The sequence below is a fragment of the Pimephales promelas genome, chromosome 18 (assembly GCF_988280905.1).
Source record: "Pimephales promelas chromosome 18, fPimPro1.hap1.1, whole genome shotgun sequence".
Lineage (NCBI taxonomy): Eukaryota > Metazoa > Chordata > Actinopteri > Cypriniformes > Leuciscidae > Pimephales > Pimephales promelas.
The window spans coordinates 32,732,635-32,759,815 of record NC_142786.1 but is presented as its reverse complement, the minus strand read 5'-3'; the positions used below and the strand labels follow the sequence as shown (position 1 = coordinate 32,759,815).

The 27,181-nt window shown below is 35.9% G+C and overlaps 1 protein-coding gene across 1 annotated transcript in view; it reads right to left on the bottom strand.

The window, feature by feature from the left end:
• The window catches only part of arid1ab (AT-rich interaction domain 1Ab), an 85,353-nt gene that overhangs the window by 14,756 nt on the left and 43,416 nt on the right, over positions 1 to 27,181 (bottom strand). The window contains exons 5-11 of the mRNA XM_039681119.2: positions 6,984 to 7,224; positions 6,813 to 6,887; positions 5,666 to 5,830; positions 5,252 to 5,558; positions 2,816 to 2,955; positions 2,620 to 2,717; positions 136 to 345 (exon numbers count right to left, since the gene is read on the bottom strand). Coding sequence (XP_039537053.2) covers positions 136 to 345; positions 2,620 to 2,717; positions 2,816 to 2,955; positions 5,252 to 5,558; positions 5,666 to 5,830; positions 6,813 to 6,887; positions 6,984 to 7,224 — 1,236 coding nt within the window. The remainder of the gene's footprint in view (positions 1 to 135; positions 346 to 2,619; positions 2,718 to 2,815; positions 2,956 to 5,251; positions 5,559 to 5,665; positions 5,831 to 6,812; positions 6,888 to 6,983; positions 7,225 to 27,181) is intronic.

Below are 27,181 nucleotides of genomic sequence, written 5' to 3'. Positions count from 1 at the left end.
GGACACAATTGACCTCCAAAGCCAACAGAAAAACAGAAAGCAAAATAAGCATTTCATATGCAAATCACAAATAACTCCTAATGAACCCGTTCTGTAATTTACAGCTACCATATCAGGAGAAGTTCATCTCCACACCTGAGTGAGGCCACCAATCTCTTTGACGGACACGTAGAGGCGAAAGAGGTCGAGGGGTTTGCGGCCCACCGCGGGGAGATTGTTCATGCCCATGGCTTTCTCCTCAGCAAACGCAAGGTAACGATCCACCCACATTTTCCTCTCTGGTTCCGGACCCAGCTCATACAGACGGGTTATCTTCTCATTAGTGGTGGTGGACGAACTCGACTTCTGCAAGGATGAAATGGACAATGCATATAGTAGATTCCAGAGGTGGCATTTACTTAACCCTTGTGCATCCTGATGGACATTTTTTGTCCTTTTCAGTTTTTTTTTTTTATCACTTTGCCTGTGTTAAAGCTAACTGCAAAAAAACTTGGCACAGGTGTGTATTTTTATTGGAATTTTACTATTTCACCGTCAAAAAATATTTTTTTGCATTAGGTACAAAAAATACTCCCTCTCAGCACCTTTTGGACAAAAATGTCCCCATTGAAACTGCCATTTTTAATCCCCGGTTCAGTTAACTATACAATTATGCAATCTTTGTTTAGAGGCTTTCATTCTGATGGCAAGGCTTCATATTTTTATTTTTTACTATTTTTTATCAGATAGTGCCATTTTTTTTTTAAAAGTTTGGCCTATAAAACAAATATCGCTTTATTCCTGTTTTCTGCTTCGGCATATTATAGAGCCAACGGGATAAATTATGCAACAATATTTGTGTGGGTGTGTTGGTATGGATGTCAGAGTGTGGTTAGTATGTGTGTTATAAAAAAAAATATGTGTGTTTGTAATACTGAGAGAGAAAAACTGCAAATAACAAATCCAATCACTGTGAGCTCCAGTGGGGTTTTGCTGCCACCCAATGGGGAAAATATGTTACTACGCCCAAACAAACTGTTACCCAAAGCTCATTTTTTGAGATATCATCCTCAAATTTGGAACACAACCTATTTAGATTTATGGATTTGATTTTATTGCAGTTTTGAGTTCAACCTTATTTATAAAATATTTTTTTATAAATATTTTTCATAAACTTATACCTATATAACTTTTTTTTGATTTACTTATTATTATTTTTTACTTTAGCAATAATCTGCAAAGGGTCTTCTTTTAAAATGATACCAAACTTAAGTCTGTGCTCCGAAGCGTCACATTTTTATGACAGTTTTTTAACATGGACATTTTTGTCACAAGGGTTAAGTAAATTTTTTACGTATCTGTACTTTACTTAAGTAGAATAAATAGTGCATACTTTTTACTTTTACTTGGTTACATTTTGCAGCAATCCACTACATTTCTACAACTTCTGTTACATTTTCTGATCAGTTTTTCCCCTGCCAAAACGTAATCCGACCGTCCGTTCGTTGCACGTTTGTCTCACCAGTGACGTTTGGTTGCCATAGATACATCAACTAAATGCATCTCGCACAGTGTGTTTATCGTGCAATTTATACGCGAAAATTTGTTTTTACGTGCATAGGAAACACATCGTGTGTAATATCAGATACGTTTGGTTAGGATTATGGCAAGCCAAGAGGTTCAGAATTACACCATAAATTAATCGCGTTTACTGCCAAACATAGTTATTAACATAAGTTAGTAAGGATAAGCATGGTTTATATTGCCTAATTGCAAGCTTATTTCAGAAATTGTGACATTTTTTTCCATCATTATAGGAGTATTAGGTTGAATGAGTTAGAAATAAATGTTTTATTAATCATTAGAAAATAGTCATTAAGAGAATCAATTGTTATGCAAGTACTTTTACTTTTAATTAGGGCTGTGCAAAAATTAATTGCGATTAATCGCATCCAAAATAAAAGTCTGTGTTTACATAATATATTTGTGTGTGCTGTATATAATTATTTTGTATATATAAATACACACACATGCATGTATATATTTAAGAAAATGTGTTATTCATATATCAAATATTTATATTTATATAATATAGATTATGTATTTAAAAATATATACAGAATTTAAGCGCAAATAATTCTTAAATCCATGCATGCATCGGTATTTATATATACAAAATAATTACATAAAGCACACACAAATATATTATGTAAACACAGACTTTTATTTTGGATGCGATTAATCGCAATTAACTTTTAAAGTACTTTTTTACTTTCTACTTAAGTATGGTTGTCATTGTGTTACTTCTACTTTTACTGAAGTAAATATTTATCTGGTTATTTGTACTGAGATTCAGTACCTCCTCCACCACTGGTAGATTCCTGCTTGAAAATACATGCAATTTTTATAAACGGGGCATCAATACACGGATATATCAACACGGTGTGTGTGTGCATTTCAGTGGAAAAGCATTTTCATTAATGATGTATAAAGGCAGGACTGCAGGGAGCAATTTCAAAACCCCTGAATGTGCATTCCTCCCCATGTACATGCACAACCCTCCACACAGGTGATAAGTCAAGCCCGTGTCCTTGAGCTTAAGAGAGGCCGAGACCCATTTCAATATTAATATCTCGTCACCTTTTTTGATTCGGTCTTAGGAGTCCCGTCCACTTTGTTATTCAACTTCTGCGATTGGTTGAGTTTCTCCATGCCAAACTCTGGACTGGGAGCCATGCCTATGAGACAAATGGAAAAACATTGTCATTGTGGGCTACTTCAATTAGATAAAAACTGATGTGTGAAGAGAAATACAGGAAGCATGTTGAGTGCTTACCTGCAGAGTTATTGGACATGTTGCCAGGCATTGGGTACGGTCCTGCTTGATTCATCATACCCTGCATGCTGTTCATGGGTGGTGCATATGGAGACCCAGCTCCCATCATTCCCTGGTTCATGTTAGGAAATCCAGGCGGTCTAGGAGAGAAACGAATTAATCTCATGTTCAGCTCTCCCAGTATGATCAGACGGACTCTGGAAGGTAAAATCTTTCCTGCATGTCTGATTCAACCGGCAGTCCCTCCAGGATGTTATGGATTTGCGACCAAAATCAAAATCAAGCAAACTCTGCATTATTTGTTCTATTTCCACCGCTTTGGGTTGTATAAAAGCGTTTAATGAAAAGAGATAAACCAGCCTGTGTGTTTCCAAAAGGCACGAGAGAGATCCAGCTATGCGAGCAATCCAACAATTATGTAAACCCGAACTTTTATTTTGGATGCGATTAATCGTTTGACAGCCTGAATTATTTTGTTCAATTAGTCCGTACAAGCTCAAGACGTGAAAGTTTTCAATTCAGTGTTTGCGCGGTTTTAAGGGTGCGCGCTTCGGATGTTTGCGTTCATGAAAGTTTAAGACCATAACCGAAATATAAACTCACAACAGAACTAAAAGTGTCAAAAAAGGACTCATTAGAAAGTAGCCCCATCATAACTAGGACAATAACATAAAAGCCATATATTTGCACAGATTTTACCCCCCAGTCATAAGATTTTGTTCAGGAGTGTATAAGTAGTCCATAAGTCATAAATCTATGCACACCAAAGCACAAAGATTAATATATATATATATATATATATATATATATATATATATATATATATATTAGGGCTGTGCAAAAATTAATTGCGATTAATCGCATCCAAAATAAAAGTCAGTGTTTACATAATATATTTGTGTGTGCTTTATGTAATTATTTTGTATATATAAATACCTATGCATGCATGTATATATTTAAGAATTATTTGCGCTTAAATTCTGTATATATATATATATATATATATAAATACATAATCTATATTATATGAATATAAATATTTTATATATGAATAACACATTTTCTTAATTATATAGATGCATGCATAGGTATTTATATGTACAAAATAATTATACAGCACACACAAATATATTATGTAAACAGAGACTTTTATTTTGGATGCGATTAATCACAATTAATTTTTGCACAGCCCTAATATATATATATATATATATATATATATATATATACATATACATACACACACACATATATATATATACATATACATACATATATATATATGAAGAGTTCAGATGCAAAAGCCTCTAAATGCCATTTGAAATTTTCTTCTTTAATGAAGATTTTTGTCAAACTTGTATATTTAAGTTCAGTAATTTCACTTAAATAACAATTAATAGGTAATTATCATTGCCATTTAAGTGAAATCACTGAACAAGCTTGATAAAAATCATCATTAAAGAAGAAAATTTCAAATGGCACTTAGAGGCTTTTGCATCTGAACTCTTCATATATATATATATATATATATATATATATATATATATATATATATTACAGGGAAAAAAGTCAAAATTCACAGTGAATTCTTAGTATGTGTACGGTGCAACAGCAAATAGCTTATATTATGCTTAAATATATGATATTTTTAGAGCTTGTTTACATTTTAGACATGTCAAGTTGGATACTGAACAGGACCGCATGGAGATGACCATCACCTTGACCATTACATTATATGCCTATTACAGTACAGATCTATTCAGAATTACTAAACACAGCAACATACACAGACAGATTAAAACATTACCCTGAATGTTTGAGCAAAAAACAATGTGAACGTACTAAAACATGTCTATGTAAAAGAGTGCACGTGCACGGTTTGGTTGCGCATCAATAATAACGGACTCACGCGTGCTTACTGTACGACTCCTGTGCGTTACTGTAATCGTGTTTACCTTGATTACAATTCGCATCCATCAAAACTTTACTAGCGAGAAGCTGGTTTGCTTTATCCAGCTGAGAAACGTAGTTAGCATATCATCTGGCCATGGTGGGATGTTGTGACGTGCCGTTCAGTCTGTGTTTCACAGCGCGACGCGTGAGGGCTCACGCTCTTCAGAAACAATCACAGAGTTTGACAGAATATTTAAAGCCAGAAATGAATAATTGACTGAAAACTGGCCATGAGTCACTGTTCTCTCTGCCGTCTCTGATGAAATAAGCCTGGTTTTCATGACATACAAGCACTGTTTTGTACTGATTGTTTGAAAGAATTTGCTTAGTGGATAATTGAAAACTTTCCCAGAGTTTAGCTGCTTAAAATGATCCGATCGCAAACAGAGAAGGGGTTAGAATGGAAATTTCTGCCAACCGGGTCTACAGGAATTGTGCTTCTCAATGAGGTTAAGTATAAAAGCAGCATGTGGTGCACTCTACCTGTGTATGGAGTTGGATGGGCCATGGTGCATGCCCGCTGCAGCAGGATCCTGAGGCTTTCTGTTCATTCCCGGTGGTGGACACATTCCAGATGCCACCTGAGGGGGCATGCCACCCATGTTGGGGGCAATGCCAGGGCCGTATGGCCTCGTACCCATCTGACCTGGCCCCATGCGTCCTGGAGGCATCCCTCCATACGGCCCTCCTCCACCCTGCCCAGCCATAGGGTTCATGGATCCACTCATGCCAGGACCACCTGGATAGTTAGCATTTGGCATGCCTCCATAACCTGGTGGCCTCGGGTAACCTGTTACGTAGATTTTGGGGTTAAGGTAAACTAGGCTAGAGTAATAAAAGTCAAATGTGTTTTTCATGTTCTTAAGTCAAATATTTAATCAAAGCAAAGCTTCTCACCTTGAGGTCCGTACTGGGCACCCTGCGGCCCATAGTTAGCCATGGTGTTGTTCTGGGGGAAGGAACCCATCCCACTATGCATTTGGCCTCCAGATGATTGCCGTGGGGATAAAGTTGACCCGGGTTGAGGAGAGCCGTATGGCATCTGAGGGTTCCTCATATATACTGCAGAGAGCGGACACGGTTATGATATGGTAAACTAGCCTTGACGTTAATTATTAGAAACAAAATAAAGAATAATAATACTGGATTTTTTTTCACTGTAAAGTAAAACAAATATTAAAGATTAAAGATAAAACATTTTAAAGATAAATATTAAATCATTATATCATATTAAAGATAAAACAAATATAAAAGTTTGTGTTTACATAATATATGTGGGTGCACTGTGTGTATATATATTTATTTACTGTATATAGATTTATAAATTATAAATATATTATATATATATTTTATAAATATAATATATTTGAACAAATTTTTAAAAAATATTTTTAATAAAATTTTATATATAAATAATATTTTTTTCCTAAATATAGATTTATGCGTGTGTATTTATTCATTTATATACACACACAAAATAATTATACACAGTGCACCCATATTATTTTATATATAAATAAAATATTTTATATATAAATAATATTTTTTTCCTAAATATACATGCATGCGTGTGTATTTATATATATATATATATATATATATATATATATATACACACAAAAAATAATTATACACAGTGCACCCACATATATTATGTAAACACAAACTTTTATTTTGGATGCGACAGCCCTAAATTATTTTAATTTACATTACTGTAAACTTAAAAAAATATATATTTGTATTGTAATTTTACAGATTTATTTTTGAGAGTTTTTGTCTTTTATCAAAGGACACTATGTAGAAAGGAAGTGAAGTGGGAGAGGGGGAGAGGAATATGATCGGGAGCCGGGAATTGAACTTGGGTCGCCTGAAGCACAGAGGTGATATATGTCCCATGAGGCACACATAGCATACATTTAATTAAATAGCAGGCTTTGTGATTTGTAATTACACCAACATCACGTTATTAGTTTAATTTTGAGTAATAGTGCAGACCTTAGTCAAATTGTGCAAATCATAAAACGACAAAACTGTCAAGACTCACCTCTGTCCTGACTCATGGAGGAATGTAATATACCATCTGATTGGACGCTCGATGGTCTGGGGGGCATTTGGTTTCCTATAGGTGATATAAACAACAAAGTTTAAAAAGAAGTCTCTAAAGTAAACTAAACAACTGCATTATTAAAATAAATGATATGAGTGAGGTTCCCACCAGGCATGGCTCCAGGTGAGAGGGGTCCCGTGCGCGAGGCCGGGCCGCTGGCAGGCGAACCCACGGGTGAGGGAGAGGGCCCACGGATCCCCGAGAGGTGAGGAGAGGTGTGGGGAGAGAACGGCGACTGCGCTGGGTTGCTCTGTTCACCCTGACTGCTGGACACACCTGATGTGCTCACGCCCGGGCTTAAAGCACCCTCTGTGCCTGTGGGGAGATCGTCGATGGAGCCCGACAAATCCTGCACATGAGAACAAGAGGAAATGACAATATGTTTTAGTGTTGTGTGATAAGACAAAACATTACTGTTGCTTATTCCAAGTGATCTGAACAAACCCCTGAGTACTTGTGCCACACCATTTGTGTGCCAGACGATGAATAAGGGTCTTATCTAGCGATGCGATTGGTCATTTAATAAATAAATAAAAAAGTTTACGTTTTATAAGCTCAAATAATCTTTTTTCGAGTCATGACTCGAAGGGTCCTTGATAAGACCCTTATTCATCGTCTGGAATCGTTTAAAGCCCTTTGAACAGTTTGCACTGAAACTGTCTTTTGGACCTTGAACCGTTTGGTTCCCATTGAAGTCCATTATATGGAGAAAATCCTGGAATGTTTTCATCAAAAATCGTAATTTCTTTTCGACTGAAGAAAGAAGGACGTGGACATCTTGGATGACACGGGGGTGAGTAAATTATCAGCAAAAGTTTTTTCAAAAGTGAACTTTAACGAAAAAAAAAAAAATCTCATTGCATTGCTTTATGCCAAGTAGGGGCGTCACGAGAGGAAATTCACACCGGTATATAAACTTTGCGACAATACTTTGCTTTCAAATTTGCAACACACGCGTGCTCTGTGTATAAGTATGATTTTGAAGAAAATGTATGATAACTGATGCAATTTTCAATATGCTATACGATAATGCTTGTATGTGTAAAATCAATTTACATTATACTTAAAAACTGAAAGTTAAATAAACAATATAAGTTTCACTCATGCGAGAAAAGAAAGGGTCACTATAACAAAGTGAACAGCAGTGTTGTTGCATTACAACAAGTCACAAATCTGACCGTTTTAACATCAATGGAAGCAAAACAAAATACCTATTAAACACCAATGACTCTGTTCAACTTGGCAATATAAATTATATAAACTTTTTCATTATATCAACATTAACATCAAGATAAACACCTGAATCTAGATGTGGACGTTCAGTTATTTTAATTGATCTGTTATTAAAAATAAGAACAAAGAGACAAAGTACAAACAATAGGACAATTACAATAATCGTGTATAATAATAAAGCTTTTTAGATTGCATAAACTTCCAATGGATGAACACAAACACAGAGCATATTAATGTCTTCATTTGTGTTCTTAAGATGAACTTATGGGTTAAAACAACATAAGGGTGAACAAATTGTTGAAGTATCCTAATATTAGCAACGATCTGGACAGCACCCACAACAAATTAGCATTGTTGTGTCAAAGTTTTGGACAAGCAAACACTTCACATTTTCTCAAAAATAAATCTAGTTGCAGGGCAAACATCAGCAACATGTACATAAATACAACTATTAGATGTGAAAATGTCCTCAAAATACAGGAAATAAGCATAGTCTTTGATTATTGATGGTTTTGCCCGTTACAGAAGACTGGCTGCCTGAAAGCAAGCCTGAGCAAAATGAGTTCATTTGGGGTGTGTGATGCTGAAATCAATCTGGCAGTCAGTCATAAAGCCTCCCAGCGGAGGAGTGCGCGCGTGTGTGTGTGTGTGTGTGTGGGAATATTTACACACTGAACTGTCGTCACGTGGAGCGCATGTGTTCAGTGAAAATTTGCAAGCTCATCTGCCAGAGTCAGATCAGAGAGGGAAAGGGAAAAAAAGTGGGAGTGGAACGAGAAAAACACACACACACACACACACACACACACTCAGCAGCTTAGCCAAGTATTCCCATAGAAATCTCACACTCGAAAGACTGGCTGCGGCCCCAAAGTCGGCGGTTTTGCACTTGAAACGGCGCCCGCTGCTATTTTTGGGCCGTGACCTGCTGGAGGAACCCGAGAGGGAGAGACAGGAGGAGAACGCTGATTCAGGCTCCTGTTTTAACCGCCACACACACACACACACACACTGCATCCACCGAGTATGACCCAGGTCTGCTCTCCAAACAGGAAACAATTCTCTGTGGATGTGTGTTAATGTTGGCGTACTAGGAGATTCCTGTGTGTGTGTGACCCATGAGGAAGGTGTTTATTACCCAAGAGTGTATTACTGATCCCAATGAGAAGGCATTAATTAATGGAGACCCTGAGGACAGAAACTGTCTGTGTGTGTGCGTAAATAACAAAAAACAATTACAAAATCACATCAAGAACTGTTACAAATGTATTTTGCTCAGACACAAGTTTGTCTTCACAGAACTCTGTGATCAATTAAATGAACGTGGAAAGTTCAACGGATGAAAAACAAGAACAACAAAGACACTGACGGCACATTTATATGTACGTTTTCCTATATATTAAACAACCACAGCACTCTGAAGATGTCCAAGGACTTGATCATTAAACATTTTAACTAGTTTGATTAGGTATTCAGCAATCAATATATCTCATTCTCTTTCAGCATGATTTCACTGTAAAAAATATTTTCAAGATTTGTTATCACAACATATTTTCTTTTGTCAAATCAACTTTATAATAATTTATTTAGTTGAGATAACTTATTATTTTGAGTTTCTGATGGTTAAATTAATCTCCTTCATTGTATTAACTCACTTTTTCCAGTTCAATCAACTTAAAATTTTAAGGCAACCAGATTACTTACTTTTTTAAGTTAAACCATCAATATTTTTTTACAGTGTAGTAATCACAACATTTTTTCTTTTGTCAAATCAACTTAATTTATTTAGTTCAGATAACATATAATTTTGAGTTTCTGATGATTAAATCATTCTTTTTCATTGTATTAACACACTTTTTCCAGTTCAATCAACTTAAAATTTTAAGGCAACCCAGGTTACTTACTTTTTAAGTTAAACCATCAATATTTTTTTACAGTGTAAATCCATTACTAGCAATACTCAAACAGACAAAAACCTGTGTTTGTTTTTCAATTACTGTAAAATATTGTTGGTTTAACTTAAATTAAGTAAGTAACCTGGTTGCCTTAAAATTTTAAGTTCACTGAACTGGAAAAAGTGAGTTAATACAATGAAGGAGAATGATTTAATCATCAGAAACTCAAAATTATATGTTATCTGAACTAAATAAATTATTTAAGTTGATTTGACAAAAGAAAAAATGTTGTGATTACTACACTGTAAAAAAAATATTGATGGTTTAACTTAAAGTTAGTAACCTGGTTGCCTTAAAATTTTAAGTTGATTGAACTGGAAAAAGCGAGTTAATACAATGAAGGAGATTAATTTAATTAATAGAAACTCAAAATAACAAGTTATCTGAGCTAAATAAATTAAGTTGATTTGACAAGAAAAAAATGTTGTGATAACAAATCTTTTTACAGTGTACATAACACCTATTCAGCAAAAGTCCGGACTTTTGTCAACAAATAGATCTGGGTGCATTTAACCTGTTAATTTACATTTATTACAGATGAGACATTGTCAATTTTCAACGCCACCCTAAGTTAACTTGACTTCAATATTTAATTTCAAGTTAAAACAAACTGGGAAATACTGAAACATCCAATCCTCTTCTATCACAAGACCAGTCTTCTGACTGATGGCTGAGGGTTTCTTAACCGCTTCTGTCCTGACAGGAGAGTCACATGAACTTGTCTGACCCTGTGATCTCTAAATGTCGGGGAGGTCGCGAGAGGTCAGACTGGGCTCTCCTGACGACACAGAGGTCACGAGTAGCAGCTCAGTTCAGGGCATGAGAGCAGCATTGAGCAACATGTTAAACTGTCTGAACACAGCAATACATCACACTGTAGGACGCACTCACAGACCGAGCCTCCGGGCTTCACCTCTGCTATCGTCAAAATATGTGCATCTTAAAGCTGGAATACACCGTTTTAAAATGCGTTATGCTTTTTTATTTGTTAAGAATAATTTTGACATTCTTTATCTGTTACCAGTTTGTTTACCTGATCAACGCTTTATTTTTTGCACTTTTTCAAACAACTATTTATTGAAGTGTTTTGTATGCAAGGAGGGTGTAAAATTACAGTACTGTTGCTATGTTTGTCGAAAACAAGTAAAACAACAAAATAAATATCGGTTCTATATCGTTATCAGGCACATAAACGTGCAAATACTCGATATCAGTTATTTAAAAAAAAATTATATAATAATGTCTAATACAGCCTACCAACATCCGTTGCCATTATTTTTGGAATGACTTATCGCAAGAGGAAAAAAAAAATGTTTTAGTCGCACAACATCGTTATTAATGGAAACGACATCATTTCGCAATAGTTTATCGACATTAAGAAGAAAAAAAAAATGCAGAAGTTGTGCAAATATGTATTGACGCCACTTTATCATGCAAAATGTATCACTCGGTAATTTAACAGTTAATCGGTTAACCATGGACACTAAAGCCCGACCGATAAAGGATTTTGAAGGCCAATACCGATGCAAATATTTATATATCGGCCGATATTTTATTTATTTATTTGAAACTGGACATGATAGTCACAAATTTTGTCCTGCTTATTTGAGTTAAGAGAACTGATGGGGATGTTCTTTTAATTGTTATTTAAGCGATGTATGTATCGTGACCAACTCAACGAGTGTTGCCAACAGGAACGGTGTAGAGCGCCCTCTGGTGGACAAACTATACAACTCCAACACTCATGACATGGTTCAAGCGTGTTTCGTCTGTTTTTATTTTATTTTTGAAATATTAATTTATCGGCCATTATAACTGCCGATACCGATAGTTTGGAAAATGCCTAATATCGGCCGATATATCGGTCTGCTGATATATCTGTCTGGCTCTAATGGACACCCCTAACTTGTACTCAACTGCCTAGTGTATGAGTTATATACGATTATTTTGTCATTCACTATTGGAGTCTCAAAGCCCCATCCACCTCCGACAGTTGAGTAAAAGTCCAACGTTTAACACTTTTTCGGTTAAATGAGTATTTCATTGGGGTATTTTAAACTCATTCTTTTTGTGATTTTCAGTATGTGCCCTAAAACACAGCACTGAATAGTGTACAAGTACGCAAATTGGGACGCACCTACAGACCATTGCTGGCTCAGGATGCTGATCCACTCTCTCGCCTTTTCCTGTTCACTCTCTCTCTCTCTCACACACACACACACACACATGCCCATTCATCTGTTGCCAAAACATTAGAATGAGGAAAGGCAGAGAGGGAGGGAGGAGACATGGACAGAAAAAAACAACAAAAAAAACAAGCGCAGCTGCATCTGTGAGGTTGCCATAGCAACTGTCTCCACGTGCTTGACACATTAGTGCAAAGTGGAGCACCCCCTCCCCCTCCCATTCTCTGGCGCTGAGGTCACAGTGCTGTCACACACACACACACAGGCATTCACAGTCACCTAACAAGACGACGTCAAGTTTAAGCAAACCCAAAATCACCAAGCCGGACATGCACACGCACACATGCAGCAGATTAATTGTAGATTATCAATACACGCCATTGTTGCTGCTCACACCAAATCAGAGCAGTACAAACATCTCCATCCAAGCGAAGGAGGACCCAAGCACAGTGTGCAGACGTCAGCCATGAGGGGGCGCTACCAGTCCACTGATTGTGAAAGTGATGAGAGAGAGAGAGAGAGAGGGCCCTGCCTCCACCAGCGGCCATTACTGCCTCACTCTCAGCACATACACAGACACTCGTCTCGCGAAGGCAAGCATCACTGCTACTATTGCTCATATTAGAGTTAGGGATGTACGCAATCAGGCTTTAGAAATTCAATGGATACGAGAGACGAGAATACCATACAGATTTATAGGTGGCCTATTTTGACTGACTTTTTAAGCAAGCGCATAAAAAACTACAGAACAGCCTAGCAACCACCCACACTAGCAACCGTCTAGCAATGTGACTGTGACGTCTGCATGGGCAAGCACCAGTCAACAGGGCTCCGCAATTTGGGGAAGTTAGCTATTGAAAATATAATGTCTTGCAAAAAAAGTGTTTTTTTTTTCAACAATTATAAAGTAATCACAATTTTGCCTTTGTGATTACTATATCAAAATACATCAAGTTAGAAAATACTAGAGCCCGACCGATAAAGGATTTTGAAGGCCGATACCGATACAAATATTTGTTGGTTTTAAAAATCCTGATATATCGGCCGATATATTTTTTTTTTTCAGAAACGCGCAACAAAACATTAACAGATTTCCCTAACATTAGTTATTTGTAGTTATTTATGAGTTTTAACTAAAATAATATGATAATGCATTTTAAAAAGAAACTTGTTTCTTCTATTGTCGCAACAGAACAGACTGATAGCTAGCTTTGTGGTTAGCTAGTCTATGAAGAGCTGTAATTTAGCAATGGATTACATCATACTGCAAATTAATTGTAAAACATACATTTTCAATAAAACAGACCAAGGAGAGATGATACATCTCATTGCTGTAACTGTAACGTGCTATTAAAGAAATACTTCAGTCACATCGTCAAAAGTTAAAAGGACAGTCAGTCGACTACACTGTAACAACGTAACGTAACTATTACTAGCTAATTCCGCTTCACTCTCGGCTGATTTAACAGCAAAACTGGACATGATAGTCATAACTTGTCATGCTTATTTGAGTTAAGAGAACTGATGGGGATGTTCTTTTAATTGATATTCAAGCGATGTATGTATCGTGCCCAACTCAACGAGTGTAGAGTGCCCTCTGGTGGACAAACTATACAACTGCAACACTCATGACATGGTTCAAGCGTGTTTCATCCGTTTTTATTATTTTTGAAATATTCATTTATCAGCCATTATAACTGCCGATACCGATAGTTTGGAAAATACCAAATATCGGTCTGCCGATAAATCGGTCGGGCTCTAGAAAATACGACTACCACTAATTATAATAGGTTATTTTATATAATAATGGGCTTTTCAACTAAAGGTTATTTTGGAAACATCATCAAAGCACCTTGTTAAACATTACGCTAAATGCATTAGTTTGAAGATTAAAATAAAGAATTCTTAGATCACGTACAATTCCTGCAGCAGCTCACTCCGTTTAATCCACTATTTTTAGATCCATTTTGTCCATAGAAATGCATTATTCAGTGCTGTAATTTGAAGCGACTGGTGGAAGTTTTCCAAGCACAGTGTGGATGATTTATTATTGATTTTATCGATTAGTTGTTGCAGCTCTATTTAATAATAATAATAAAGATATATAATCTGAGATACTGAAAACATTGGATCATGAGCTGCTTGTGGCTACGTTTGCTGTGCTTCAAGTACATTTAATTAAAAAGGAGCCGTATTGCGATTTTCTTTTTATTATTTATCGTGCAGCCCTTCCACTCACATTGTAAATAGTGACAAGTTGCACTAGCGCAGAAAGACATTGAGAAAAAAATAAGCGATTTGGATTCATTTCTAGAGCTTTGCTAGTAATAGCTGATAACTCACTTTTCACATCCCTCTAAACTACTGATCTTTCCAAGGGCTATGTTCTCCTCTCAAATACTCAACAAATAAACTGGCTGTTGCATTGCATCTCGTTGTGCCAAACTTATAAATACTCTTATTAAATCATGCATTCTATAAAATCTTTTCAAGCCCCCGGGGGTCTGGGCACTGCGTCCCATGTGAACGCCCCCTAATCCCCTCTGGAGTCACCATGAACAGTGCAGGTGCAAAATTGCTCTTGGATAAATAAAAATAAAATAATAAATTAAGCCTGTTTTGGTAAATTTGTGTATATTTGTGTAATTACAATCATTGTAAAATGATTTTAAGTAATAAAAAAATCCATCAAGTCACAGAATAAGTTTGCAAGTAAAGACTGCTCATTTTGTTTTCTTGGCTGGATTTCCCAAAACTTTAACGCTACGTCGTTCTTATGTTATAGCTTAAGCTGTACCTTATCGTTAATGTGTTTCCCGAAACGTATATAGGGATGTAACGATTCACTCAACTCACGATGCGATTCACGATACGATTTTTTTAACAAATGAGATTTAATGCAAAATGCTGCACATTTCTTTTTCATTTTTAAATATATTTGTCAAATAATAAAACTACATTGAAAACAAAAAATCCCTTCAAGGTTGTTTCAACTCAGTGTTTGTGTCTGTCTGGTCAAGAGGCTGGACACTGGTACCTTCGCACACTAAGTAAAAGACTGTAAAATTAGTAGTGCTTAATGACAGATTTAAATTGTGTCATAATAATTATAACTAATAATATAACTATGCTATATGCATATATGCTAATTATAACTGCTTTCACATTCTGTGAAACACACATCTTGCCTGTGTGTTACCCATGTTTGGTCAATGTTAAGATTCTTTTTAATAGGGATGCACCGATATGAAAATTTTGGCCGATACCGATAACCGATAATTCTTTATATTTGAAAGCCGATAACCACCGATATATCGGCCGATAAACGTAAATCCAAATTTTTATGTAATTTTGAGAGCCTGATTACAAAAACAAAAGTCTCACAATTAAATCCACATCCCAAGCGCACAATTATAATGATGTTCTCATTATAGTGTTGTACAGCCGATATGACAGATTTGCGTTGCACATGTTGTACCGAACCAGATTTTCATTTTTTTTTGGAAGAGATTTCAATGATATTTCAAGAAATTCAAAAACATAAACAGTACTCAACAAGTGTCTCAGCCGAAGGGAATAATACATTATTTATCGGTTTTAATATATCGGCCACATTTTCTTACCAGGCCGATAACGATAACATTAACAATGAACATATATCGGCTGATACCGATACGCCGGCCGATATATCGTGCATCCCTACTTTTTAATACGCCATTAAAAACACTGCAGATTTTCTTATAACTTTATTTCTTGTCACTTTATTAAAGTTAAGCAAAACAAAAGGACAAATATTTACTTTCACGAGCCGTCACATGTTTGCGAGCTTGCATCAGGGGGAATTTAAAGCTTACAGGCTTCCGTACTTCGACTGCCACGCCTCTTCTGGTATTTCGATTCTCTCAAGTCTGCATTCGATGCATCCTCAATATCCGGGTACTTTCATGAGTCCACTGTACTTGTGTTCTTGGATACTGAAATTTAACTTGATGACGTAGTACAAGCGAGAGAGATAAAATCACATTGACTATCGGCTTTTACGGAAACGTACATCATCACTTAACCTCAGAGCTCCTGGCATGTCTCGAAACCTCTTACACATTAATCACTACAACTCAATTTTTCCCTAGGGAAAATGAATGGGATTTTTCCGGAACCTGACTGTTGTGCTATATGCCATGGTCACTCTCTCTAAGAGTGATTGAACGTCTGTGATTGGATTTACCAGTAAACCAATCAAAGCTGGAGCCATAGAGCCAAGGGCTGCGTCCAAAAACGTAGGTAGTTGAGTTGTTGCAGTGACTTTGCAGGCAGCGTCTGCACACGAAACTGATTTAAGTTACATAATAGTTTAATGATTGACAGCAAAATATAGCACTTTGGTGAAAACCAAGAGAATAGTTAATAAGTGCAATAGTAATTTCTATTAATCAAAAGTGGAAAATGTTGTCAAAAATGTACAATTACACACAAAGTGACCACCGACCATAACTTTCAGATGCCGTCTTTGCTTATTAGGCTACGTCCACATTAATCCAGATACATTTGAAAACGGGGTTTTCGTTTAAAAACGCTCTGCGTCCACACTAGCGTTTTCTGACGTTTCAGTGTGGATGAGAAACTAATTTTTTAATTTTTTTTTTATTCAACGGTCAGACATACATACAAACAAACCAATGAGAAACTTCTAAATTGACTTTACTGCGCATGCGTGAAACTTCACAAAAGCTCAATGAGATAATAATGTTATCGCACAATAACAGGATAATTTTATTTAGCAAAATATCTGTCCAGGTCGCATTCAGTCACCCTATGTTTGGTCTAAAACGCAACTGCTCTCCTGTTTTGCCGCAGGACAGCAAATGTACGTACATTATCTGTCATCGTTGTAGTGCTATGAAGAATAGCACATATTAAGTAACATATTTTAGCAATAGTGTAAAAATGAATAACACATAACAGGCACAATACCGATAAATATGAATATCTATTGGTACTACATGGATCACATGACTAAACTTACGTCACCCGTTTTGAAATGCCTCCGGTTTCACTGTCCACACTACAACGTGAAAACGGCATTTTCAAATTTATCCACTTTGGAGAGCGTTTTCCAAACGATACGTTTTTGTTGACTTAAAACGGCGTCTCAGTGTGGACGGAAGGCCAAAAATATATGAAAAATATACGTTTTCAAGCGAAAAACTTATTAGTGTGGACATGGCCTCAGCTCAACTGTTTCAATATTGAAAGCACATTATTGTGTGATAAAGGAAGCGAAGGACGCATCTATGCCGCCTTCAAAAACTGATCAGATGAAGGGATCTCAGGAGACAGGAAGTCAAGCTAAGTTTGTATTGCGGACATGCCTTGATGCATCGTCTGAAGGTATTTTTAAAGGTACTGAAGGTACCTTTAGGTATTTATCCTAAATTTTTGGTAAACTGCACCATATAAAATGGTGCCACAGGGTTTCCACAAGGAAAAATATCCTTTAGTGACACACTGAACAATTTTGTAAGCTAAACGTTATCACAAATAAAAACATCTATTCACAGGCATCTGGACTGATCCATCCTCTCTCTGATTGGGGAGGGGTTCTCTGTGCGAGTGCATTTAGGGGGTCTATTGTGCGGGTCACAATAGTAGCGGGGACCACAGATGCTTCTGTAAGGGAGGCAGCTGCCCAGTCTGGGTGAAAACAGGGAGAGGTGGATACTGGGGGGCTGGGTGTCTGCATCTCCTCCAGAGCAACGCCCCTCGAGTCAGAGCTGAGCAGAGCACAGGGCCGGAGATGCGGATACAGCACAGGAAAACTGCTGGAGCTGTGGGCCGATATTAGGAGACGAGATCGGCAAATAAGGATAGGAATCATCAGCCACTTATAATGGGATTCTGGTTCCAAATCCACTTTAGGAATTGTTACAGAACCAAATTCGTATGATTATAATACAACGCTAAACACATTAACCTTATACATTAAATTTTATGTGTAACTTATGTTTTTGTACCTCAACGCTTTTTTTGGCCAGGTCGCCATTGTAAATGAGAATGTGTTCTCAATGTGCTCACCTGGTTAAATAAAGGTTTTATTATTATTATTATAACCTGGTTTTACATTAACATAGCTTACTTTCGCTTATCATTTGGTTCAGAAACATATTTTCAAAAATAAGAAGGAACAAACAGGAAAATATCAATCTGTACGAGCAACAATGAATTCATGAAAATCACTAAAGAAATTACTTTAGCTGGGTATTCACAAATTTACTTCATCTCATTTGATTATTTTCTTTTTTTATTTGGGCGTTGATAGATAAGATTATTTCCAATATAAATAAATGTGCAGTTAAATTTACTGTTCAGCAAATTTGTGTGTGCAAAACAGAGCCGTTTCAATAGGAATCAACACAATCGTGAATTTCGTCAGAACATACACTGTAAAAAAAAAAATTTTCAAGATTTGTTTTGTTCAACATTTTTTCTTTTGTCAAATCAACTTAAATAATTTATTTAGTTGAGATAACTTATTATTTTGAGTTTCTGATGGTTAAATTAATCTCCTTCATTGAATTAACTCACTTTTTCCAGTTCAATCAACTTAAAATTTTAAGGCAACCAGGTTACTTACTTTAAGTTAAACCAACAATATTTTTTTACAGTGTAGGTGGCCAGCATCACATGCATCACCAGCGTCGGCCAATAGTGAGCCTACGTTCTGAAGTAGAACCAAAGCGCTGGACCGTTTACACTACGTCAACAGCGCAGAAGTACATGGAAGGGAAGATGGTTGAATAAAGTCATTATTTTTCACTTATTTTAACAATGTTTTTATTAACTTTTCTGCGCTGGCAGATGAAATTACCTTGCAGCCTATGAAGGAGTGAGTCAGCTCTCAGATTTCATCATAAATACCTTAATTTGTGTTCTGAAGATGAACAAAAGTCTTACAGGGTTGGAACTAGGGTTGTAACGGTATACCGGTATGACGGTTTATCGCGATATTGACATGTACGATTATCATATCGTGCACATTTGCTTATCCGCGGTTAAAAAAAAAAAAAAAAGAATTCACCTGCACTGCCGCATGCAACTTCTTTCAGCTTGACTGCTTACTCCATATCCGTACAGCGCTGAAAATGTCCGAGACAGAGGCTGCGAATCTCTATCTCCCGCCGAAAAAATAAATAAAATCTGCAGTATGGGAATATTTTGTAACTTATATCCGAAAAACAATCGTGATGTTGTCCTTGAAGATGGATCCAGTTTGCAAGATATGTGGAGGAAGAGTGGCTGCAAAAGGAGTAAACACGTCGAACATGTTCTCCCATATAGGAACACCATCCCTCCGTGAAGATAAAGGTTATTCATAACTTTTATAACTTAAGGCCATATTATTTCTGTCATGCTGAGGGAATCCCGGTCTGTGTGCGTCTTTTTGCGTTACAAAACAGATGCCACGTTAAATGTGCGATTTAAAAAGATAGATGGATTAATAAAGCAAAATATAGCTATGCAGTAGCCTAAATCAAATCGCGATGTGCGTGTCTGTGAATTTACAACGCAAAAAGACTGGTGTGCAAGCCCCTTCAGCGTGTCTCTGAATGAGCAGCGCCGTTTCGTCTAGTAGATCTAGTACACACTCAAGTACGCATGACGCTCATGGTTTTTAAAGCTGTCTCAGCCACTACGAAGACGTGAACACATGAACATATCTAGACAGAGAACACTTAATGTGCACTTTATAATTATTTTTTTTTAAAGAATAATCATCAAATACACTGACTGAAACTCATAGGTGTTCAGTAGGTGTTAACGCGGGGTTAAATGTAACACGGACCGTTTACACAGTTCGTCAGGATCAAGCAGGCTGTCTTTCCGCTATTTTTCTCTTGCTGCCAGAAGACGGTCTCCCGCGAATTTGCGGAAAGTTTTGATTATATTTCGTGAAGATACTGGACAAAGAGTGTTTTGACACCATGAAAGTAATTTTTTTCATCATAGGTTTTTTTCGGTTTCTGAGTTGGGTGTATATGTTTCCAAATCTAACTTTATATTGCCTTAATCACCGTCTTGTTGGCTCAAACATAGCACCGTTTTGAAACATGTCAGCAATTCCTAGCGACTGTTAGCTAGGTTTAAAATATGTAATACACAGCGGGGTTAATTCTAACAGAGTGGTACAACTAAGCCTCCAAGTGTACAATGATAATCAAATGAAAACGGAGCCACACAACTTTTCAGGTTTGAGTATACATTTAACTTTGTTAGACGTTCACAAACAATGTTGGGATTTAAAATGTTTAAAATTTAGTGTACTATGAATGATAACTTGTTTATTTATTAAAAATATGGCCTGTTATGAATGCAATAAACCCTTTAAATTTTTATTTTAAGCTAAATTGTATTATCATTACTGTTATTATTAATAATAATAATAATAATTGTACATGCAGCTAGCTGCCACACACAAATCTAATTTAATTGCAATTACAATATTTATAATTTTATTTATTATTATTTATTGCAAAACTATGCAGCCCTTTTCTGTCTCTATCCATGATATTGATCCATAATAGAAGGATGATTGGATGAGGGATATGTATGGATATCTGTCTATACAGATGCACAAACAATATCAAACTATACAAATAAAATAGTACTGAATTATGTGTGTTACACACAAGTGTTACAACCAACCCCTCTCTCTGTTACAATTAACCCCGCATATGGGGTAAGTTGTAACATTTGCACTTCTGTCACTTTCAGTCCAACTGTACGAAAATGGTAGGTCCTAGAAAAAAACTTTAAGTGTTCATTTGTAGCAGAGATGTGCATGTTGCTTGTGTAAAAAAAGTATTAATCTAACCTAATAATTTTTTAATTAATTGAGCCAAAAGCAAAAAGCGTTAGGTTGTGCCCCGCTCTCCCCTACAACCTGGAAAAAAAAAAGTTTGGTTTAGACTATGACTAAAATATATTACTATTGTGTATAGTTTTTTTGTCCATGTTTTAATTTATTAAACTTCTCTTGTGTAGACAAACTAAAGTTGTTACATTTTATCTGATTGCATTCTCAAAAATACATTTTGTATTCAATCACAGAATCCAGATTCCAGACCAGTTATTTCAGACAACCCAGAATTTCTGAGGAAATAAATATACATTTCATAAAGACTCTATTGAAAAAAACTTTGTTACAATAAACCATGTTCAACCAAAAACAATATCTGTTTTTATTAATTTAAGGGCCATTGTAGCTGATGCTGATTATAATAATGATAGTTTAATATCGTATACCGTGAAACCGTGAAACCGCGATATTTTCTGAGACGATTATCATACCGTGAAAATCTCATACCGTTGCAACCCTAGTTGGAACAGCATGAGGGTGAATAATTACTGACAGAATATTCATTTTAGGGTGAACTAACCCTTTAATTGAGTAGCCCTTTAGAAATAGGCTAACGCAAGACCACGTATCATTGAGAAGGAAACCACATGTTCATTTTCTCATATTTGAGGCGAATGCCCAGAGCCGTATTATTGGGTGCTACGAATGTCTATCAAATGCGCCTGTACTTTTATCAAATGAGCCTGTGCTCCCTCCCCGTTCTGTGATTGGTTCCCTATATCAGGGGAAAATTTGGTTCATGGTGTCCATACTGCCTAGCAGCGTGAATAAAATCGTGCTGCGGCAAGGCAGAATGGGGAAACCCAGGCCAAGAAATAGGATTGCATAAGCCACAATTCAAAGTAGTTTACAAAAATAAATGTGCAAACCAGTAAAATTCCAATAGTCATACAGCACTGCAATTGTTACTCACAGCAGCACATCCCTACATGAAAACACACTTTCATTATAATTAATCTACATTGGAAGCATCCATCTGTATCCACATCATAGTTTGCCGCTTGTCGCTTGAATTAAATCACACCACAGATATACAAAGGTAAACAGTATAAAAGAATCTTCATGTTGACATTTCAAATATCGATTTCTTGATATTAATCGATTCTCATTTTTACGAACCGATATCGATTCTTAAATCTCAAGAATCGATTAGTCATCCTGTTTCATTTGAATGAATGGGACATTGTATCGCGGCTGTGCACATCCAAAAAATCGCAATAATCTTTGTCCTTTGTTACTATTGATATGAAACAAAGTCTCAATTTTCAAATTACGTCCATTTTCTTTAAAAATTCAAAAACATAAATAGCGTTTTGGCGCTGTGGCGTGAGATCGCTCTGGAGAAGCAGCAGCGCTGATCTCTCTTCCGGCTTAATAATCCCAGTCACAGCGCCAAATAAACATGAATGAGCATCTGAAAGTGTGTTAAAGATAGAGTACAACTTATCCAAATCCGGATCATGTCACATTGATTCGCTCAATCAGCGTTTCAACCGTGGAAAGACGTCAGTTAAACAGCTTGTAATCAATGTCATCATATTTACTAGGGATGCACCGAATATTCGGCCGGCGAAATACTTTTATCACCGAAACAATACGGCCGAAATGTTGTGATGACGCAAACGGACACCGCGACCTGCACGTGCTTGTCTGAAGCAACATGTCTGAGGTGTGGACGTATTTCAGTGTATCTGAACCCGCGAGGAGACGGAAGCCTTGTTTATCCACCTATATCTGCTCTAAACAATGCGCGCCGCCATGACGACGATTCCGGTTGCACGCGGGTCACAAGTCTGTGGAGACTCGCGCTGCGGAGGCAGGCGAAAGTATAAACAAGGCAGCGTGAGTCTCCACAAACAGCGCGCGCACCGCTCCAAACGGTCGAGGCGTTTATACTTGGCGCGCTCTCCGTTTTACTATTCCTTGAAACGACAGGGGACGACTCAAGTAACTGTCCTCTAACCATCAGGAATCGGTGAGAAGAAGAAAGATAAACACATGACAATGCTTATTTTTTAGTATACCACCACCACCAATACAAAAATAATCATGTAAAACCCAGTAAACCCTGAGATTATTACTTGTGACATTACAAAAAAATATTTATATGGGATTGGGAACTATGTATATGTATGTATAGAACTAAATTTATGCTCTCTTAAATATTTAAATACATTCACTAAACATGTTTCATTAAGTTTCATGTACATTTGTATTAAACATGGACCATTGTTCATTTAAAAAGGCTTTTTATGCTATTGTATGCCAAATTTTTAAAATGCAACTAATTTAGACGTGCAAACTGGGTGCTAATGTGATGAGAAGTTTGCGCTCGGCTTTGTTTTTGAGAGAACATTTCATTTTAAAACCTTTCTGCAGGCCAGAAGATTATTATTTAGTGTACACATAAGTGGGGTCAAGTTAAACATTTTAGTTTGAATTTTATTTTATACTGTGCATTGTGCTAAATAAATATTTGCATAATTTGTAATTGATTTATTCTTTGAAAATGTGATATTAATATGCAATTGCAATGCCTTGATTTTAGTTAAGTTTGTACACAGTCATAGCCATAAATGCAATGATACTAATAATTCTTTCGGTGTTTCGGTTTTCGGCCTTGGTTTCCTCTTTTTCGGTTTCGGCCAAGAATTTTAATTTCGGTACATCCCTAATATTTACCTCAGAAAACCCGCATAAACTCGTTAGTCAGCTAGAAAAAATAACTCTAGAGAGGAGCATTTTGCTAAATATATACACCATATTACATATGCATTATAATCTTAATGTTCTTCAATATTTAATGTATATTTGAATAAATCTGGCAAGTTTTTATGACAGTCACCATTTAAATGTTTATATTTCATATAATCTTATTAGAAAAATAAATAAAAGTATAATTTAAGTGTTTGTATAGCTACAAAACAGTTCATATTCAGCTTCATATTAGGCTAATGAAGCCTATAGGCTACAACTAGACTCCCATAGTTTACAGCATTAGTTAAGAGATTTGATTTCCTTGAGAAAATTTGCCATTTATTGTAACTGATATCCAAAATAATCGATATTGAATCGAAATCGAATCGAATTGCAAGCTTGTGAATCGAAATCGAATTGAATTGTGAAATTTGTGTCAATACCCAGCCCTAATTTCTACCACACGGTACATATCGCCATACCACCCAGCCGTGAGGATGGAGACTGACACTTATGATGAAGCACACTAATGAAACTGAACATCATATTATGGATGGGGTCTTTTTAAAAATATGAACTAGTTCTGATTCTGACTAAGAACCTGTTCTTAATTCTAAACTCAACAAAAAAACTAAATAAAAACACTGTATTGATGCAATTCAGAAAAGTATGGAAGAGGAAAGATGAGGAAAAATAGAAATAATGGGAGAGGCAGTAGACGAAGAGAGAGAGAGAGAGAGAGAGTGTGCTGCAGTGAGACACGGCCTTTGTGCTGCCGTCAGCCGAGCAGAAGCGAGTGAGAGAGAGCGGGGGGGGGGGGGGAGTGGGTGTGTGAACGAGTGTGAGAGACAGACAACGAAGGGAGGAAGGAGAACACGAAGACAATAACACAAGTAAAACGTATTTAATACACAAATCATTTTTTATCTCTTAGAAAAGCATACAATGCAATCTACTGCAGCTTTCACTGCATCATGCTTGATTCTGTTAATTAAACACACAGGATGAGGGAAAAAGTGTGCAACACAGAGCTCATGAACAAGAGCAACCTGAAGCCCATGAACATGAATAAGCCACGCGCACACAGGAAGACCCAGAATAGCAACAGGAAACACGCCCCGGACTCTGAATACTGCAAAGGCACAGCCGCGCAAAACAGGCCCGAGATCTGCTGAACCGCTGCATTCTCAACAACATCCACATCACACAGAGAACAGAAGTTAAAGAGACTCCAGCAGAATTATAGACTTATAATTAAACTAGGTTACAATCTTATTAGTTTAAAAGTCTGTCAAGAGAAAATGTATTAGAAAATTGTGTACATTGTAAAGTAAAAAAAAAAAAAAAATCAATCTTGTGTCCAGTGATAAAAACTGCAATAGTGCATGTTAGTGCAAAACACCACCACATTGCGAGAGTGCTAACGCGATACCATATATAGGAGCATGTATGCGTATATAGCTATAGCTATGTATATATGAAGAGTTCAGATGCAAAAAGTGCCATTTGAAATTTTGTTCTAAAATGATCATTTTTATCAAGCTTGTATATTTAAGTTCAGTAATTTCACTTAAATGGCAATGAAGATTACCTATTAATTGTCATTTAAGTGAAATTACTGAACTTAAATATACAAGCTTGATAAAAATGACCATTCTAGAAGAAAATTTCAAATGGCATTTAGAGGCTTTTGCATCTGAACTCTTCATATATATATATATATATATATATATATATATATATATATAAGGGCTGTGCAAAAGTTAATTGTGATTAATCGCATCCAAAATAAAAGTCTGTGTTTACATAATATATTTGTGTGTGCTGTATATAATTATTTTGTATATATAAATACACACACATGCATGTATATGTTTAAGAAAATGTGTTATTCCTATATAAAATATTTATATTTATATAATATAGATTATGTATTTATATATATATACAGAATTCAAGCGCAAATAATTCTTAAATATGTACATGCATGCATAGGTATTTATATATACAAAATAATTATATACAGCACACACAAATATATTATGTAAAACAGACTTTTATTTTGGATGCGATTAATCGCAATTAACTTTTGCACAGCCCTAATATATATATATATATATATATATATATATATATAGTTCTCTTTCGAGCTTGAACGAACAATAACACACAATTATGCCAAAATGTCGTTTTGTCGAGTATCTTCATAACGTAAGAAAAGTCTTATGGACTTTTGCTTTTCCCTCCATTGTACCGAAGTTCCATATAAATATAATATATATTAGGGGTGGATTATATAATATATATATATATATATATATATATATATATATATATATATATATATATATATATATATATAAAATATATATATATATATATATATATATAAAAATTGAGATATTAAGTTGTAATTACCTTAATTTCCTTAACTCAAAATATATACAAGCAGCCGTAATTATGATAAATATATAATTGTGTAATACTCCCAATTCTGAGGAAAATAGGATTGATCATAGTTGTGTTTATATCTGCACATTTATGTTGAAAATGTTTAAAGAAAAAATTTTAAAAATGCAAGATTTTAACTAAAAAAATACAAGAATTTGGAGAAATAAAGGTTTTTTATTTAATTGTGATATTAAAAGGTCATTATTACTTTATTTGCATAGTGGAAACAGGCTTCCATAACATTCCCACCCGGGGAAAAATCTTTTCATCACTTGGAAAATTACCATCATTCCCTTCTCAAGACACAATTTGAGGCATCATTTATGTTCATACCTCAAACAGTTGAGGGTTGAGGAACGATTGTTGAAATCACTAACCCTAAGCATGAGCAAGAGCAATAGTTAGGTTAGCTTTATCAAATGCTATTAATAAAATAAAAGCTACATAACACAAAAAACAAGCCATAAATACGCCACTCTGCAAACAGACAACACAACAATTAGAGATTAAGAGGAAAAAAAGGGGAACTGCAACAAAGACAAAACTGTTAGATGGGAAACTAAGTGAAAACAGGACAGAAAGAGAGGAAAGACGGACGGGAAGAGCCGCAGACGTCTGACAGCACTGGAGCACTTAGCATTGGATGGGAGTGCTGGGAAAATGTGGGTGGCCTTAAAATGATGTCAGCCATTGGGGTTCCTGTGTGAAACTTGCACTCTTTCCACGACACTTTTCCTCCATTTCTTTTTACATTATAAATTTCCTGCCTCAATCCATCCTGACGCCCTCTTTCTCCACTTAATATCTATTTGCTTTCATGCCTAGTAATATTTCCTAGTAGTAGTTTGGAATAATAACCAGTTGTTAATT